Here is a 19663-nt window from a genome sequence, read left to right as displayed (position 1 = left end):
AGAGAGAGAGAGAGAGAGAGAGAGAATATTTATTATAATAATAATAATAATGTTGTTATAAACCAGCAGAATACCTGAGCTGTGTGAAAGTGCATAAAGTGAGAAAGACCCTGACCAAGTACAGGCTGAGTGACCACAGTCTGGCTGTAGAGAGAGGTGTGTGTGTGTGTGTGTGTGTGACCACAGTCTGGCTGTAGAGAGAGGCCGGCACAGACAGAGATGGCAGCCGAGAGAGCAGAGACTGTGTTCACTGTGCTCTCAGGGAGAGGTGGAGACAGAAGAACACTTCCTGATACACTGTGATCACTATCACAGCATTAGATCAGACTATTTCACTAGATTCCAACAACTAGAACCACATTTTATGGCACTACCAAATTCAGAAAAATTTAAGCATATTTTGGGAGAGAACTCCAGCTCAATCACAACAGCAGCAAAATATGTGACAGCCTGCCACAAACTACGAGAGTCAGCCAGTGGACAAAACTAAAGTCAGAATCATCCTTATCTTGTCTGAATGTTGGTACAAATGTACAAAGGTGTTTTTTTGTTTATATAAATGTATTCATGCATTTGTTTACTGATTGATTTATTGAATTTATTGATTATTGTGTATGTAATGTCCATTTATGTAATGGCCAATGCTTTGGCAATACTGTACAAGTCATGCCAATAAAGCTCATTTGAATTTGAATTTGAGAGAGAGAGAGAGAGAGAGAGAGAGAGAGAGAGTGTGTGTGTGAGTGAGGGTGTGAGTGTGTGTGTGTGTGTGTTGACATTTCCTCAGCATTTGCTCAAACACAACATCAGTGCTGAACATTAGTGTCACAATGTCGCCATCTAAAGGTCAAACCTATACATTACAGCACAGCTGCGGATTACAGGCAATAATGCTTTAAAAATGTTCAGTTTCTTCACAGAGCGATCGTTTCCCTTCATCAGATCAGTGTCGTCAGGAGCCGCGGGTGTTACATCTGTGTAGCCTGTGTGTGTTTTTTACTCTTAAAGTCCCCCTGTGGTGAAAGTCCAGCTTTTAATGTAGTTTATGTGTCTATGTGGTGTTTTTAATCTGCTTTAAGACAAACCATGTGTAAATTCATAAATCGACACCATTGCTGAGTATTTCCTCCTTAAAACTGCAGTGAACCAAAGACAGTCTCAAAAACAAGCTTTGAAATCGCTGGTGTTTCTGACGTCACAAACTACCTTGTAACCAATCAGATCAATGTGTGATCGTCAACCAGTGGATCTCTGAGCTGAGTGAGTGAGTGGAGGCGGGGCTCATTTGCATATTCATAGAACCGCGCATACTAAATGAGGCGAGGGTGTCGAGTTACATTCAAGACTTGAAGACTTATTTCATCAAGATGTCGGCGTTTAATTAGGTCTGAGGACTGTGAGTGATTGGTTGTATGATTTTCTTGGAGTCACGTTTTAATGTTATTCTATGTTTCTATGTATTTTAGAGTTATTTACTATTTATGGACAGCACTTTGGTCCATTCTAATGGTTTTGAAAGTGCTTTATAAACAAAAGTTGAGTTTGACCTCTCACCTCTCAACAGGTCTGAGAGCAGCGGGCCACAATCCTCAGGAATACTGTAGTCGCCCTTCCCGATGTTCTCAAATAGCTTATAGATGTTGTCCCCTTCGAACGGGTACAGGCTCGTCGTCAGGTTGTATCTGCGAGCGGGAAACAGAAAACTTTAGTGGGTTACAAGCTTTAATGACATCAGAACACATGCAAATGCAAAAGAGAAGATGAGAAGCTTAGTTTTACAAGCAGGAATTCAAGTTTTCACGGTCACACGTGGATCCACTTATAATTAGGGGTGTGACGGTTAGTATATAACCGTGAGACCGACGGTTATAGTTGAACACCGTCATTTGATCTCTATAACCGCCAAAACCGTGTTATTTAAATATTTTTTACAAACATTTTTTAATCACAGAGAATGTTTAAACACTAATTAAAAACAATTGTTAACAGTCTGTGTCATTAATGGTCTACGTCGTTTCCAACTGTATTTGATTCTTTCTTTGCCAAGTACCAACGCAAGTTTTGTTTTGTAAATCATCAGACATGATTTTTACCTCTTCATTAAGTATTTCTTTGTAGAAAGCCTTTCCTTAAAGCGAATTTCGTTTGTATAAATTGTATATTAATTTTAATAAATGTTTCATCAACCAATTGCATGTATTTAATAAATAAAAAGCAAATATAGGAGACAATATAACCGTGACATTGCATTGCATTGTGAAGTTGAATTAGAGCGCATCTCATCGTAAATGAATGAAACTCAGCGTAGGCCTATGCCTCATACATTAGCATTAAATATCTTTGCTGCATCCTTTCTAGAACAGACAAGGGCTTTCTTGCGGCTCGCATCAGCAGAGCATTGCATCGTCCATAGACCGCAAAACAATCAGCGGATGGCGGGCGGGTGCGGCTTTGAAATCTGGTCAAAAAACGTTGGTGCAGATGATGAGTTTTGTGATGCGGTTGCGGATGAAATAATACCCCGTCCGCGCATCTCTATCGATAACAACATTGAACTCTACACAAATATTAATTTTATTTTTTTTAATTTAGGCGATCAAATAGCTAATCAGTGTCTGCTCGTTCATTCAAACTAAGTTGTCCTATAACAGACGAACGTCGCAACGCAATAACGGAATTTTTGGTGGAAAAACTACATTACCCATGATGCCGCACAGATAATTCCACCAATCAGAGTGTTGCGGCGAGCGAATTGCGCAAAAACAGCTCTTCAGCTCCGCCCACTCTTTTAGTACCACGCGTTTGTTGGTTTGTCGTGCATCTCGCGAGGCTTTCGAGTTTCGCTTTGCTAAGTAGTTCAGGGTTGCTGCACACTTTTTAAAGTCAAATTTAAAGCTTTTTAAGACCTGAAGAAATCAAAACCTTACATTAGGGGAGCGCAATATTGACAAAAACATATCTCGATATTTTAAATCTAATTTAAGACTTTAAGGATCCACGGGAACCCTGTAGTGGGGCGTGGCCAGCTGAACTCAATAACGAGGTATTAGCCGTGTACATAACTAGCTACTCGCCAATTATATTAGCATCTCAGAGATACACAGAAAATGAATGATTAAATGATGCAAACAATTCAATTTTGCTGTTTCTACAACAATGCTACATTTTTCTCAATGTCATAATCATTTGTTTACAAACAAGTATTCGTTACTTCAATTGTTTCTGCATTAAATTATTACATTGTTTAAATAAATACCTTTTTAGCTAACTGTGATTTTGTATATGTACATTTCTGAAATGCATAACTTGGTTACGTCTGATAACAGATCACTGTAAACTGTAATGTGCATTTTCAAATAAATAAACGTGAATTGAATTGAAATTAAAGCAGCGCTAAAGCAAATAGTGTTTTTAACTTGATTCTGCTGTTCGCAATGCTAAGCTAAGCTACACTAAAGTACTACATATTATAATGCTGCCGTATATTATAATGGGGGTTTATCAGACAGACTGCAGTGTTAAATTTGCCTGAAAAGATTGTGTTTGTGTTGTAAAATAAATACATTTTGATTTCATATATATTGTATTTAAATAACTCAAGCATCTTTTCATAAATATGAATATTTTCAAGGGTTTTCCAGGACTTGAATTTCAAAAAGTCAAATTCAAGTACTTTAAGCACCTTGTATGAACCCTGTAATAGCCAGAACGTGTGTGTGTGTGTGTGTGTGTGTGATGAACTCACAGTGTGACGCCGGCAGACCAGATGTCCACCTTAAACCCTGAAAACGTGTCCAGGCCGTTGGCGATCTCCGGCGGCTGAAAGGCTGGCGACCCCTGACTCGTGCGGCACGTGTCGTCCTCCGCGAACGGGTGGAGCGCCTGGAGGTCAGAGGTCAACATTCTGTTACAGAAGCCATTTTACTCAGATATACGTCACAACAGGGAAGAAAAGACGAGCACAACTTCCGTTCCACGCTACGTTCACACTTATGGATCTGGCAGACTTACACTGCATTTCAAGCTACACATTTACACTCTTATCAGGTCTTGCTTTCCCTGGGAATCGAACCCATGACCTCGGCGTTGCAAGCGCCAGCGCTCCACTGTGTGAGCTCCAGGAAAGATCAATCAGTCCAAATCTGATTATTTGTGTCTCTGATTGGAATCTGATCTAAGATTATTGACGTCCACACTGTGTAACGGCTCAGATCCGATGTGTGTCCATGCCGCTCTTTCCTTTCCCAAAATATCTGCATTGGTTTCTATGGCAATGACAGATTTCCAGAAATGCGATTTTGAATAGGATTTCAGAGATGTATACATCATCTGAAAGCTTAATAAATAAGCTTTCCATTGATGTGTGGTTTGTTAGGATAGGACAATATTTGGCTGAAACACAACTATTGTAAATCTGGAATCTGAGGACGCAAAAAATCTAAACATTGAGAAAATCTCCTTTAAAGTTGTTAATTTATGTTGGCCATTGTGCTGCATAAAAATAAATGTTTTATATATTTATGGTAGGAAATTTACAAAATATCTTCATGGACCATGATCTTTACTGAATATGCTAATGGAAGCTTGTTTCCGCCACAGAATAAAACATTTTAAAAGATAATTGCGACTTTTTATCTCACAATTGCGACTTTATATCATGCAACTCTGACTTTATATCTCCCAATTGCGTATTATAAAGTCAGAATTGCGAGATTTAAACATGCAATTCTGAGAAAAAAAGTCAGAATTTCAAGTATATTTCTCACAATTGCGAGTTTATATCTCATAATCTGACTTTATAACACGCAATTGCAACTTTATATCACGCAATTCTGAGAAAAAAAGTCAGAATTACCTTTTTTCATCTTTCACTCTGTGGTGGAAACAAGCTTCCAAAATATCCTAATGATTTTCGGCATAAAAGAAAAATCGATAATTTTGACCCATATAATGTATTGTTGGCTATTGCCACAGATATACCCGTGCGACATGTGATCCAGAGTCACTTGCTTGAAACGGATTTGTAAAAATTGCATTTCATGTGATTTTTTGCTGTTCACATTAGCTAATTCTGGCAGAGCCAGTCCAAATCCGATTTTTGAGCATATCCGATTGAAATCTGATCAGAATTAGTTAATGTGAACAGCTACATTAGCTGTATATTAGCTAATGTGAAAAGGCTCACCTCCGCTACACCCAAGTCAGAGATCTTCAACGCCCCGTCTGTAGTGAGCAGCAAATTCCCTGGTTTAATATCTTTGTGTACAATTCCCTGGCTGTGCAAGTATTCAAGACCGTCCAGAAGCTGGCAGAAGTACCTGAAAGAGACACGCACGAGTTCACTAATGCATTCACAATCTCAAACTGCAAAATCCAGCTTTTAATGTTGTTTATGTGTCTATGTGGTGTTTTTAATGTGTTTTAAGACAAACCATGTGTAAGTTCATAAGTCGACACCACTGCTGAGTATTTCCTCCTTAAAACTGCAGTGAACCAAAGACAGTCTCAAAGACACGTCTCTATGACCCCTCTGTGGATATCGGCCTAAACCATCACTTCTTAAGTTAGTTAACCTCAGTTAAAATAGATAAACTAGCATTTCAACGATTCAAAAAGACAACACCGTCTATTATAAAGACAATCTATGGTCACAAATGGAATATGACGTGTGTGTGTGTATACATGACGTCTGTGGGAAATGAAAACAATTATCAAAAAGCTAAAATAGACCGTAATAGATCATCAAAAGCCCATTAAAGTGACAGATGATGCGTTTTCAGAGAAGTGTGTGTGTGTGTTCAGAGAAGCGTGTGTGTGTTCAGAGAAGTGTGTGTGTTATCTCACCCGTGAGCTTGAAACACTGGAAATCTTTTCTCTGGAACGCTATCCAGCATTTCCTGCATCCCACACACACAATACTCCATCACCATATACGTGAGCCATGAACGTCAAGGAACAACCAATCAGAGATCGCACTTATCAAACAATATCTTTAGGATTTTTTTAAAACTCAAATTACAAATATATAGCACCGTAAATACAACTTACAATGCATTGAATAATATATATTCAATATAAAGTTTATAATGGTTATTACTGTTCAATAAATAATATTTTATATTATAGTGTTGGCATTGAGGAAAGGTCTGATGGGGGTTTATCAGATGCACTGCGGTGTTAAATTTGCCTGAAAAGATTGTGTTTGTGTTTAAAATAAATAAATAAATAAATAACTGAAGCACTTTAAGTTCCTCTTCATAAATATGTCTGTTTTCAAGGGTTTTCCAGGACTTAAGTACTTTAAGCACCTTGTGCGAACCCTGAAGCAGAGTGCTAAACCATATCCCACAATGCAACACGCTTTACTTTCCATTACACTTCCATTCTTGACTGGAGATGCACTGATATGAACATTTTGGCCGATACCGATAATTCTTTATATTTGAAAGCCGATAACCGATATATCGGCTGATAAATCTAAATCCAAATTTTTATATAGTTTTTGAGAGCCTGATTACACAAACACAAGTCTCGCCATTAAAATCCATGTTCCAAACACACAATTATGATTTTATGCAGCTGATATGACAGACTTGAACTTTACTGTATTTCCCTTTTTTTGAAGTGATTCCAATCATATTTCGAGCAATTCAAAACCATCATGTTGAACAGTCGCATCTGAAGAGTCTCAGTACGCTTGTGCTCTCTTCAAACACAGCAGCATTGTGGGTTACAGCATCACACACACACACAGTCGGTGTAAAGGATATATTTTCTGCTTCTCTTCGTTGTACAGCACGTCCACCAGCTGGATGACGTTCTTGTGTTGTAGTCGTCGCAGAAGCTGAATCTCCCTGCAGGAGAACGACAAAACATGATTTAATCATCAGAACAACTCAGATTATTCAACATGATGTCCGTCAGTGTGACTGATCAAGTATGACAGTTCATTACCCACAGATGAAGCAGTTTCTGGAGGAGATGTGGCCGTAAAAATGTAAATCAGCTGTTCTCTATGTGAATAAATAATGTGTAATTTATTCCTGTGATCAAAGCTGAATTTTCAGCATCATTACTCCAGTCTTCAGTGTCACATGATCCTTCACAAATCACTCTAATATGATGATCAAGAAACATTTATGATTATTATCAGTGTTGAACACATGTAGAAACATTTTTGTGAGACATTCCCATTTAAAAATGTGGGATAAGAAAGAATAACAAATGATCAAAAGTGACATTAAAGACATTTATAATGTTGCAAAGTTACAAAGATTCTATTTCAAATAAATGCTGTTCTTTCGATTCATCAAAGAATCCTGGAAAATAAACTATCACAGTTTCCACAAAAACATGAAGCCATTTTCAACAGCTTTAATAATCATAAATGTCTTCACATTAATGTGCTATATAAGATTATATCTTCATAAAATTGATATCGGAAAAAGGATCATTCAGGATCCGGTGTGAATTTTAGCTCATTTTGAGGAAGATTTTACCAGAAACAAGTGACAGCTGTTTTTGTGCATGTTCGATTAGATTGTTGTGCTAATTTTAATAATAATACCACCCCTAAAAATTATAATTTAAAGAATCTTAATTAAGAAATGTCAAATGTGATTGTTTTTGACACACTGCAACAAAAAAAATCCCTCCTTTAAACAAGCAAGATGCACTTAAATCTGAGTAAAGTACTAAAATGATTAATTTATTGGGTTGTTTTAAAGAATTTTCATCTATTTTCAGGTTAAAATAAGCTGAATTTAAGGTTAAATATTCTAGTTAATGCAATCTTCACGAAAAATGTTTGTCTAGTTTTAAGATCCAATAGCATTTATTAGTGACTCGATATTTATGCTATTTTCAAGAATTCTTATCAACTCAGTTTTGCTAACCCCATTGTCAGATGTTTTTGCTTGATTTTAGTGAACTTTACCTGCATCTTATGCAGTGTGATGTAAGTGTACTCTGATTGGCTGAACGCATTCCATACGAAACACAAAGTTTACATGGAAAACAGTGCAGCAACACTGAAGTCCAGGCACTTTCAACCTTTACGCTCAGGAGAAAATCCAACGCAACTTTGACGGGACCAAGCGAAACATGATTATGTATTTCTGCTCAGCGAACGACATCAGGCTTCAACTATAATACTGTTTTGTACACCGTTTACTTCCTTTGTTTACCAGCTCTCTCTCAAAACATTAAACAGTGAAACTAGGAATGCACGATATATATCGGCCATCACATCGGTATCGGCCGATATATGTTCATTTTTAATGTTATGGTTATCGGCCATATAAGAAAATTTGTCCGATGTATTAAAGCCGATAAATAATGTTTTATTTCCTTCAGATGCGACTGTTCAACATGATGGTTTTGAATTGCTTGAAATATGATTGGAATCACTTCAAAAGTGGGGTGGGGGGGGGGGGGGGGGGGTATTAATACCCAAGTAAAAAGCTGTCACAAAGAACCGGCAAAAGTAATGATTATGAATATGTAAAATATAGCAAGGAGACATTTTAATTGTTTATTAATAAACAAGTGTTTTCTGTGTCAGTGTCGGCTGCAAAGATGAAGTTGACGATGCTGACTCGCGATCTTCGCAGTAGTGAACGCGCCGGAGAGAAATGCACATTTCATACGGACTGCACAGTTGTTTCGTTTTGAATTGTTCTGTTTAAAAGTAGATATTTCACGCTTTCTGTAGACAATATTTCTCAGGTCTGTGAGGCAAGTAGGCGCTGAGTTTCGGTTCATTTATGAGACTCATACATTTTTCTAATGTCTGGATTCCTTTATTAAGGGAGTATGGATATATAAACAGAAGTTTCAATATATTGGTATTAAAACCATTTTCTGAGAATTTATATTTCAAGTTTTGACTTCAAATGTCACGTCCATAATGCTGGAATTACCCAATTTTAAATAATTTATCCTCAACTAGTTTTGTGGTGTAGGTATTTTATAATGTTAACTTCAAATAATACTAATAGTAATTTGAAGATGTGGTAGCATTAGATCTGGATGGGAAGGATAACTCTGGGAGTTGGAAGGGGTGTGTCGGGATTCTGCCTTCTCACACCGCGACTCAGGTTCATGGATCTGAGTATCGCGATTTCGGTTTAATATCGCGTATCGTTACAGCCCTAATATATATCAATATGCATATCGCAAAAGCTTGCAATAACTGTGGTCATGAACAAAAGACGAAGAGAAAATCACTCGCTGCTCTCGGCTGAATAACTTCTGTAGCTTTAATAAGAATCAGGATATATTTAATTCATACAGTGAAAACTAAGCAGTGTTTTATTTTTACATTTGATTATTCAGTTTCTGTTGTTGAATAACCCTAATGTAGGATAACCTGAACCCTGACCCCCGAGGTTTACACTGATGTTACAAAAACACTTCTGATATACAGTAAAACACTGATGTTCACTTCCAGAAGCTGTAGGGATGTGTTCTTGTCACAAAAAGAATGTGAAACACGTATGTAGGTTATTTAATAAAAGATAGGCTAATTTGTTTATTTTACACACTTTAATCATTATCGTATCACATATCGAATATCGCATTATTTAATGAGTTGTCGCATATCGCATTTTTCTTCAATATCGTGCAGCCCTAATAAGAACATTATTGTGTGTTTGGAACATGGACTTGTGTTTGTGTAATCAGGCTCTCAAAAATGATATAAAAATTTGGATTTAGATTTATCGGCCAATATATCGGTTATCGGCTTTCAAATATAAAGAATTATCGATTTCAGCCAAAATGTTTATTTCAGTGCATCCCTACTACATCTTATAAAAACTAAAAGCACATTTGACAGGACCAAGACTAAAAAAAAAAATTGCTGATGAAATGAACACTATTTGTAACCTTTATTTTTAAGAGTGCAAGTGAACATTCAGATAGACGGGCCGTGTTTCCACTCGACTGAAATAGCCTTGAGCTGACGCACATGCAAACACACACACACACACACACACTAGTGCATGTGTTTATCAGCCATCTGACCCACTTGGACAACAACCAACCACACTGAGAAAACATGCTGAACAGATTTGCCTAGTCAAAGCCAGACACAGGTGAACAGGGTAAACACATTAACCAATACATGTTACCATAGTTATCCAGTTGATTGATTACATTATGAATTGCAAAAGTTTTTTTTTGTATTAATACGAATCTTCTGAAAAGTTGTGTTTGGCATTATTTCATTAAATATGCATGCACTAATTTGCATACATTTCCAGAACAGAAATCTGAACACTGGATAAAGTCGATTATAAAAATCTCATTTGATTTTTGTTAACATATTAAAGTGGATTTTGGATATAAATCAGAAAATACTGTCAACAACAGGCAGAAATAAATAGATTTTCACCACGTTATCAGGAATAAAATGTTCAGGCGAATGATATATGAACAAACCTTCAGAATATAGATATGAATAAAAATGTAAAGTGTGGTGTGTGTAAAGAAGAGATTTCTCAAACTCGCCGTCTTTAAAGATTGAGATCTACAGATCGAGTGCAATAAAACAGTGTATTCTGCACTAGCCAAGAAAAGCCAAACATTAATTACTTTGATTTTTCTTCAATCATCTCAAAGCACTGAATTGCAAATTACTCGCTCGCTCTCTCGCTCTCTCGCTCACTCACTCACTCACTCACTCACTCACTCACTCACTCACTCACTCACTCACTCACTCACTCACTCACTCACTCACTCACTCACTCACTCTCTCTCTCACTCACTCTCACTCACTCTCACTCACTCTCACTCACTCTCTCACTCACTCTCTCACTCTCTCACTCTCTCTCTCACTCTCTCACTCACTCACTCACTCACTCTCTCTCTCTCACTCTCTCTCTCACTCTCTCACTCACTCACTCACTCACTCACTCACTCACTCACTCACTCTCTCACTCACTCACTCACTCACTCACTCTCTCACTCTCTCACTCTCTCACTCACTCTCTCACTCACTCTCTCACTCACTCTCTCACTCACTCTCTCTCACTCTCTCACTCACTCTCTCACTCACTCACTCTCTCTCACTCTCTCACTCTCTATTTTTTTGTCTGGTTCTGAATTAATTGAATTAATTATCAATATTTCTCTTTCTACTGAGCATGTCGTGTGCAATGCATGCTGGGATTCCCCACTGTAAAACACTGCACAAACACAAAGCTGCTGTAGAATCTGATCACACTGAGCACATGTAGGCCTCACTGATGATGATGATGATGATGATGCACTTCCTGTCGCTCCTGTCTCCCACTGACCTCATTCCCGCATTCCTCCAGCGTAACCATGGGAACGTCAACTCGTTATGCAATGCTCGTCATGTTCCAGTCGAGGCCTAATCACTGCTGTCAATCAACAGACTACTGGGAGCCATATAAGGACACACACACACACACACACACACACACACACTGCTACTCTCTGTCTGAAGCATGAAACTGCACATATTAGAATTCCTTTAAATGTCTTAAAGGATTAGTTCACTTCAGAATTAAAATTTCCTGACCATTTATTAAGATCAACAGATTAAGAGTAGAGAAAGACTCGTTTCATTACTGGATGAATCAGCGTTTTTGAACGAATCTCCTGAATGAATGATCCAATGACGAATACGTTTTAACAGTCACTTGTCGCCACCTACTGGTGTAACGATGTAACAATTTGAAGCATATTTAATAGTTACTTTTATAGTAACTAATAGTTACAAATTACTTTTAATAGGTGATTTACTCTATTTTGATCAGTAACAGACGTCAGTGTTTATATCCCAACTATAAACTTTTATTCCACTTCTGTGATAATATGAATATTTGTAACAGAAATAATGATAGTTTGTGAATCTGTTTCATATCTATACATGACAGCGCTCTCTCTGGATCAGAACGCAGATGTGAATGTTCACTGTGCTCTTATACTTATTAAAGTTTTAATATACATTACTGAATCGTTGTCGTTTAGGAATGAGATTGTGTGGCTGTTTGAATCGAGTTTACGATCTTTTAACGAGTAATCGCGCAGCTCGTCTCTTTAAGGGCGACGAGTTTGAGTCAGAAACTGTAGAGTTTTATTCATATCTACAGTCAAACCAAAAATTATTCAGACACCAGATATGATTTGGTATTTCTACTAGTGTGTGCAGGACACTATAGTTCATTTATGTAAGTGAGGAGAGCAAAATAAAGTAAATTGTGACATTATACCCAAAAATTCTTTATATAGCTACATGCTAATTGCAATTAGCTTAGAATTAAACATGATAAAAAGTCAAAATGTGCTAGCATCATGCTAGAATCAATGCTAGCAACATGTTAATAATGCTAGTATCTTGATGAAACATGATAGCAAAATGCTAATCATGCTAGCATCTTGCTAAAAACATGCTAGCATCTTGCTAAAAACATGCTAACATCATTCTAACAACATACTAATCATAGTAAATCATGCTAGAATGTGCTAAATCGTAGTAAATCATCTTAGAAACATGGTAAATCATTTTATAATGTGGTAAATTGTGGTAAATCATGCTAAAATGCGGTATATCATGGTATCACAACATGTTAATTGTGTTAGCATCTGCCCAGTGGTGAGTTTTGCTTGGTGATTGGTTGAGCTAAACTGGTATTATCTAATTGTGTAGTTAAATTTAACAGCTGACAGATATTCAACATCATTCATGTGTGAGACAGTCTAACAGAAGGACGGACAAAACCAGTCAAATATCAACTGAGTTCTGCTCATATTTCATTACTATTCTCTAAACTATAGCGAATAAACTGTGATAATGTGAGGAATGTTGAAGGTGTCTGGATATATTTTGGTTTGATTGCACATTCTGAAGGTTTTTACAGCGTCCCCTGTGATTCATCTTTGTGACGTCTGCATACGTAGCGTGTTTTAAATCAATAATTAATGTGTTTTTCCCCCAGATCAGATGCTGCCTTATAAGGGTCTCTCTCACGGCCAACACACGTGGACTAATCGTCTAACACACTTACTTTCAAGACAACCAAAAGACCAAACACACGTGTCCTGGCATGCGAGGGTTTTGAAGCCGGTCCAGAAGCTCTCGTCTATTTAAAGCAGAGGCCTAAGGCTTCACTGCACATTATTTTAATTAATTAAACTGCTCTGTGTGATTAAACTGCAAGACGATGATATCTCAGAGCACGGGAGGAACAGAATGAAACACCACCGAAAGATAAGAGGCATAGTTAAAGTCAACATAACAATCCACGAGTCGTTTCACTTCTGTCATGTGACGTAATACGAACGTTCAAAACAGGAAGAAAAAAACAATTGTAGATTTTCTCACGGTTAACCAACCGTTGTCTACTTGCTGAGAAAGGCTGCATTAAATCACTAAAAGCTGCTTGACATTAACAAAATCTGACTAGAGGAAATTAAAGGCTGTTGTCTTCGCTTGTGCCAAATATGCAGGAGAACATCAACACCCATAATGCACTGGGAATGTTGACATCTGAAGCCGTTTAAAGAGTAGACAAAGTAATGTTCAGTTATAAACCTACCCTTACAATAGTTGTTCTGTTAAAGTCCCCCTGTGGTGAAAATCCAGCTTTTAATGGTGTTTTTAATACGCTTTAAGACACACCATGTGTAAGTTCATAAGTCGACAGCATTGCTGAGTATTTCCTCCTTAAAACTGCAGTGAACCAAAGACAGTCTCAAAAACACACTTTGAAATCGCTGGTGTTTCTGACGTCACAAACGACCTTGTAACCAATCAGATCAACGTGTGATCGTCAACCAGTGGATCTCTGAGCTGAGTGAGTGAGTGGAGGCGGGGCTCAACACGGTTTGAAATCGTTGGTGTTTCTGACGTCACAAACGACCTTGTAACCAATCAGATCAACGTGTGATCGTCAACCAGTGGATTTCTGAGCTGAGTGAGTGAGTGAGTGAGTGGAGGCGGGGCTCAACACGGTTTGAAATCGCTGGTGTTTCTGATGTCACAAACGACCTTGTAACCAATCAGATCAACGTGTGATCGTCAACCAGTGGATCTCTGAGCTGAGTGAGTGAGTGAGTGAGTGGAGGCGGGGCTCAACACGGTTTGAAATCGTTGGTGTTTCTGACGTCACAAACGACCTTGTAACCAATCAGATCAACGTGTGATCGTCAACCAGTGGATTTCTGAGCTGAGTGAGTGAGTGAGTGAGTGGAGGCGGGGCTCAACACGGTTTGAAATCGCTGGTGTTTCTGATGTCACAAACGACCTTGTAACCAATCAGATCAATGTGTGATCGTCAACCAGTGGATCTCTGAGCTGAGTGAGTGAGTGAGTGAGTGGAGGCGGGGCTCAACACGGTTTGAAATCGTTGGTGTTTCTGACGTCACAAACGACCTTGTAACCAATCAGATCAACGTGTGATCGTCAATCAGTGGATCTCTGAGCTGAGTGAGTGAGTGGAGGCGGGGCTCAACACGGTTTGAAATCGCTGGTCTTTCTGACGTCACAAACTACCTTGTAACCAATCAGATCAACGTGTGATCGTCAACCAGTGAATCTCTGAGCTGAGTGAGTGGAGGCGGGGCTCATTTGCATATTCATAGAACCGCGCATACTAAATGAGGCAAGGGTGTCGAGTTACACTCAAATACATTCAAAAACATTTAAATATGTCATTTTGTTGGAGATGAGTTTTAAGGGATACAATTATTGACTACAGGGGGACTTTAATAACCCTCTGCCGATCTGACTGTCCGTGGGCAGGAATACACACATTTTCATATCAGTGATCCCTAAAATGTTTTAGTGGCTCTTTAATGCGTCTTAACGGATCGCTGTAGAACCGATCATCTCTTCCGATTTACTATAGTAAATAAACATGGATGAACATAAAGAAGGTATCAGAAGGTATGCTGAAAGATACAGAACAACTTTCTGAAATCAATCAAGTCTCATGTAATCAATGTCGAACTGGATCGAGATCAGAACTGGATCTAACTTGGTGTGAACGGGCCTTTAATTTCAAACCTGCAAGTGGGCAGGTAATTAAATGCAGGTTAATATAATTATTTTCATTTTTAGTTTATCCTTTAGTCAATTTAAAAACAAAACATTATTTTTGGTTTTAGATTGTAATGTTAGAATGTAATGTGATTTTAACCACCTTTTTGCACATAATATATTGCATATCCTTCGATATCAACATTGTTTCTAGGATATCATTGGTCAGGATGTGACATAATTTAACCAAAAAATACAGAGATATGATTTTTTTGGCCATATCGCCCAGCCCTAGTCTCATGTAATCAATATCGAACCGAATCGAGATCAGAACCGGATGTTTTAGTGGCTCTTTAATGCGTCTTAACGGATCGCTGTAGAACCGATCATCTCTTCTGATTTACTATAGTAAATAAACATGGATGAACATCAGAAGGTATGCTGAAAGATACAGAACAACTTTCTGAAATCAATCAAGTCTCATGTAATCAATACGAACTGGATCGAGATCAGAACTGGATCAAACTTGGTGTGAACGGGCCTTTAATTTAGACGTCACGTCGACGTTACGAAGGCAAAGGAAGAAAGGAAGCAGCTCTTACTTTTTCACATTGGCCTCTCCGTTGGGAATCCTCCTGAGTTTCTTCTTCTTCAGGATCTTAACGGCTCTGCGACACAGAGTCTCGGAGTCCAACATCTCCTTCACCTTCCCGTACGATCCCTCCCCGAGCAGATCTCCCATCAGGTACTTCCCGATTAGCTTGGCGCGCTTGCGTCGCGGCTGGTAGATGACATCGGTGGAGTCGATGCGGTGGATGAAGGTGTCCATCCCCATGAGCTCGTTCTCCGTCAGGTACTCCAGATGCTGGAGTTCTCCGCCTACGCTCATCTTCTCTCCTTCCCAATCTTTCCCAATCGCTCGTCGTCGGGAATATCTGAATTCCGATGCAACGGAGGAGCAGTTCTGATTGGGGAAGAGCAGTCAGTAGAATAACATCTCGAGCGATAAACGCCTGTTAAACCGCAGCATCGTGTCTCGAAAGCTCTGAAACGTGAACAGTGTGGTTTATCGCTTCCTGGTTTTCAGTCACAAGGTTCAATTTATCCGACGTCTGGATCTCTGGACATCTCTGCGCGAACACGATCAAATCCACTTCGGGCTGAGGGGAAACACGGCTCCGGAAGCACGTGATCAGGAACGAGGATTAACGATTTCACTTCTGCATGATGGGAAATCCGTGTAGAAGATGCTAAATAAAGACCTACAAGACAGAGAGATAAGATGCAAGATTAATCAAAGACCCTCGTGACACAATCTGCTTATGATGAAACAGGCCTTAATGTTTAAAATTATTTTTATACAGCCACTCAGATTCAAACATGCGTGTCTAACAGTGTCCTAACCAGACGCGACGCGATAAGATTCCAGCGACAAATAATGTGCTTGTCCACACTAGACGCGACTGTGAGATGCGTCAAAATCAATCAAACCCCACAGCCAATCAGAACAGCGTGTGGGCGGAGTCAGCCAATCAGAACAGAGTGTGGGCGGAGTCTCGCAGCACCAGAGAGTAATCCTGACGGCACTCGCAAGAAAATGGATAAGTAGCTACATAATCAAACTCACAAATATTACACCATTTAAACATTATTAAAACACATAGGCTACTGAGTTACTAAAGCAAACTTTGTAAAAGAATACACTTGTTTGTTCACAGTTCGTGTTTCCATTTGTTTAATTTCAAGATCTGAGGTGAATTATCCATTGTTGCTTTTACAGCCTCAAAGCTGGAGCACTAAATGATGTTCAAAGTCACATTACACGCTTTTAACATTAAATAAAGCACATAAACAGCACCTGAGATTATCATCGCCACACTTTGTGTTTGTTGTTCCAGAAAAATCGCTGAAAAATAGAAACCGTTTCACACGGTGTGAAATATAAATATCAGGCTCCATTCATTACGAAGCTTGGAAGAGCCAGGATATTGTTTAATATAAGTATGATAGTGTTTGGCTGAAAGAAGAGTCTCCCAGAAGACCTGGGATGGCTTGAGGACGAGTAAATTATGGGATCATTTTCATTTTCTTTAACCATCTTAAATTGTGAAAGCACATTTTCTGACTCACATATTAATTATATTCCAAACTGGGGTCCGCAAGGCAGTATGTAAAAATACATAAACAATGAAGAAAAGATTAAATAACTAAATCTGATTACAATAAAGAAGATTTGGTTTAAATAATAATGAAATAAAATGCATAATCCTTGATTGAAATAATGAATATATTTGAATACAATTAAAAAGAACTGATTTAATTTAAATAAACTGATAAGATTATATCAAATTTGATTTAAATAATACATCAAACAGTACAGAATAATAGTGTGTAAAAAAGTAGCCTAATAAAGTAACGTAAAAGAAACTAAATACTCAAATTTTATCCATATTTATAATATTAATTATTCACAGTATTAATGCTAGAGCTGCCTTTTGAATTTTAGGGGTTTTGGGGCTCCATGGCATTTAAAAGATTAATAAGATATTATATTACACTGACAGCTGGATACGCTAATGTAAACACTGTATAGCCTAATATATGAACATCATCATACAGCACTACTGTCTGACAACATTTATGAACTATAGTACTGTTTAGATCGAAGTAATAATAATAAAACAGAGATAAATAAACACACAATCCAGAAATGACATCCAGCAACCGCAGTCAGGACTGTGGAAGTCCATATCTGCCACATAAAAGAACAAAATGTGCTTTGGAATATCTTAATTATAAGATAAAAAGTCATATTTATGAGATTAAAACTCGAAGTTATTACACATTAAGGCATAATTATAGCTTACTGAGTCATAATTTTGATTTTTGGGACATAAAAATGTCGAACTTATGACACTAAATTATCGTTATGACATTTTAAAAGTCAAAATTATGATTCTAATTATGATTTAAAGCATGATTTCTTCCTCATGAGGCGGAAATGGTCTTCCATACTGACACGATATGAAGTGAAGAGAATGAAACATCAGATGTTTGATGATTGATCGATCATCTGATCATGTAATGCGGATAATCGATCACAGCACGCAGCGTCGGACACACACTCGCGCGTCGTGCTGAGTTAATGCGTGTTATCCGACGTGTAATGTGAGGGATTTGAGTGACAAACGCGATGTTTGTGTCGATGGAAACGAGTGTTTTATCAAAAGCGGTTAGCGGTTGCGGCTAACACACATCCCTGACAGAGAACAAGCTCATCAAACACACTGACCTGAAGCTGCTCTCATCAGCACAGCTCGATGACGGACTGGAACTCAAGCTTATATTCCTGTTCTGCTCTTCATTCGTGTATTTTCTCGCGTCTGTTCTTCACCGCTGCTGCTGCTTCAAGGCTGCCGCCATCTTGTTTACCTCCCTCCCCTCGTTCAAACGCGCATGCGCAGAACCGTGAACGCGCTCGCCGGCCTCCAGCAACACTCCCCTTGGACCGGGCGCGCGCAGTTTTTAACTTTTTGTTAAATAAAAATAATAAAAACGTTACAGTTAATTACCAATTGACATTATAATGAAAATAAAGGAATAAAAATCAAAAGATAGAAATAAACTTAAATATAACATCAAAATTTTTACACATTAGCCTACGTTATATACTAAATTTAACTAAAAATAATTATAATGTTACAAATTCACATTTAATATTACAAATAAAGGAATTAAAGCAAAAGATAGAAAGAAAGTTAAATGTTTACATATTTACATCTTCAGCTTCTTTACCAGTGGAGAGATAAGGCAAGCAAAATCTCTTAGCATTTTTAAATCTTTCCTTAAAACTATTATTTTTAGGGTAGCTTTTAATTGAATATTTGTATAAATTTTTCATCGTGCATTATTTTATATGGTGTATTTTGTTGGTTTAATTTTAATTTTATATTGTGGATTATTTTATATGGTGTATTTTTGTTGTTTTATTTGTTTCTGTAAAGCGCTTTGAGATGTACAGTTAAAGGCGCTAGAGAAAATAAAGGTTATTATCATTATTATCATTATTATCATTAAGTAATAGTTTAATGACATAATATTCCCTACGATAAGACAGATTGAAAACAGCTGAAAGCCAGAGTAAAAATCGAACAAGTTCCCATGCATTAAATTGAATATACTTATATAAATTGTACTTTAGATCAAATGTTCTCTTTTTCTGCGAACTCCAGTTCTATGTATGTTTTCACTTCAGTGACATAACTGTGTGTGTGTGTGTGTGTGTGTGTGTGTGTGTGTATGTTTGTGTCTGTGTGTGTCTGTGTGTGTGTGTGTGTGTGTGTGTGTGTGTGTGTGTGTGTGTGTGTGTGTGTGTGTGTGTGTGTGTGTGTGTGTGTGTGTGTCCATCACAGTCTCGGGCTCGTTTTGGCTGAGCTGGAGATGCAGGTTATATTTAACTAGTGTTAACCTTGTGGAATATCAAACTCAAGCTCTGATTACAAACACACACACACTTTCCTCATTACAGTCAGACTTAATGAGCACAGAACATGAATCAAACAGCAGTGTGTGTGTATGTGTGAGAGTGTGTGTGTGTCTCTGTGTGTGTGTGTGAGAGAGAGAGAGAGTGTGTGTGTGTGCGTGTGTATATGT

At 37.9% G+C, this 19663-nt stretch overlaps 1 protein-coding gene across 2 annotated transcripts in view; it reads right to left on the bottom strand.

The window, feature by feature from the left end:
• Positions 1 to 18473, bottom strand: part of stk11 (serine/threonine kinase 11) — a 30957-nt gene extending 12484 nt beyond the window's left edge. For both annotated transcript variants that reach the window (XM_079876986.1, XM_079876987.1), the window contains exons 1-7: positions 18303 to 18473; positions 15613 to 16272; positions 6771 to 6854; positions 5845 to 5934; positions 5186 to 5318; positions 3746 to 3882; positions 1555 to 1682 (exon numbers count right to left, since the gene is read on the bottom strand). In XM_079876986.1, coding sequence (XP_079733112.1) covers positions 1555 to 1682; positions 3746 to 3882; positions 5186 to 5318; positions 5845 to 5934; positions 6771 to 6854; positions 15613 to 15899 — 859 coding nt within the window. In that variant the 5' untranslated portion in view covers positions 15900 to 16272; positions 18303 to 18473. The remainder of the gene's footprint in view (positions 1 to 1554; positions 1683 to 3745; positions 3883 to 5185; positions 5319 to 5844; positions 5935 to 6770; positions 6855 to 15612; positions 16273 to 18302) is intronic.
• Between the last annotated feature and the right edge of the window lie 1190 nt (positions 18474 to 19663).

Source organism: Squalius cephalus (genome assembly GCF_949319135.1).
Source record: "Squalius cephalus genome assembly, chromosome: 7".
NCBI lineage: Eukaryota > Metazoa > Chordata > Actinopteri > Cypriniformes > Leuciscidae > Squalius > Squalius cephalus.
The sequence above is the reverse complement of the archived record's forward strand: the minus strand, read 5'-3'. Positions and strand labels throughout refer to the sequence as shown.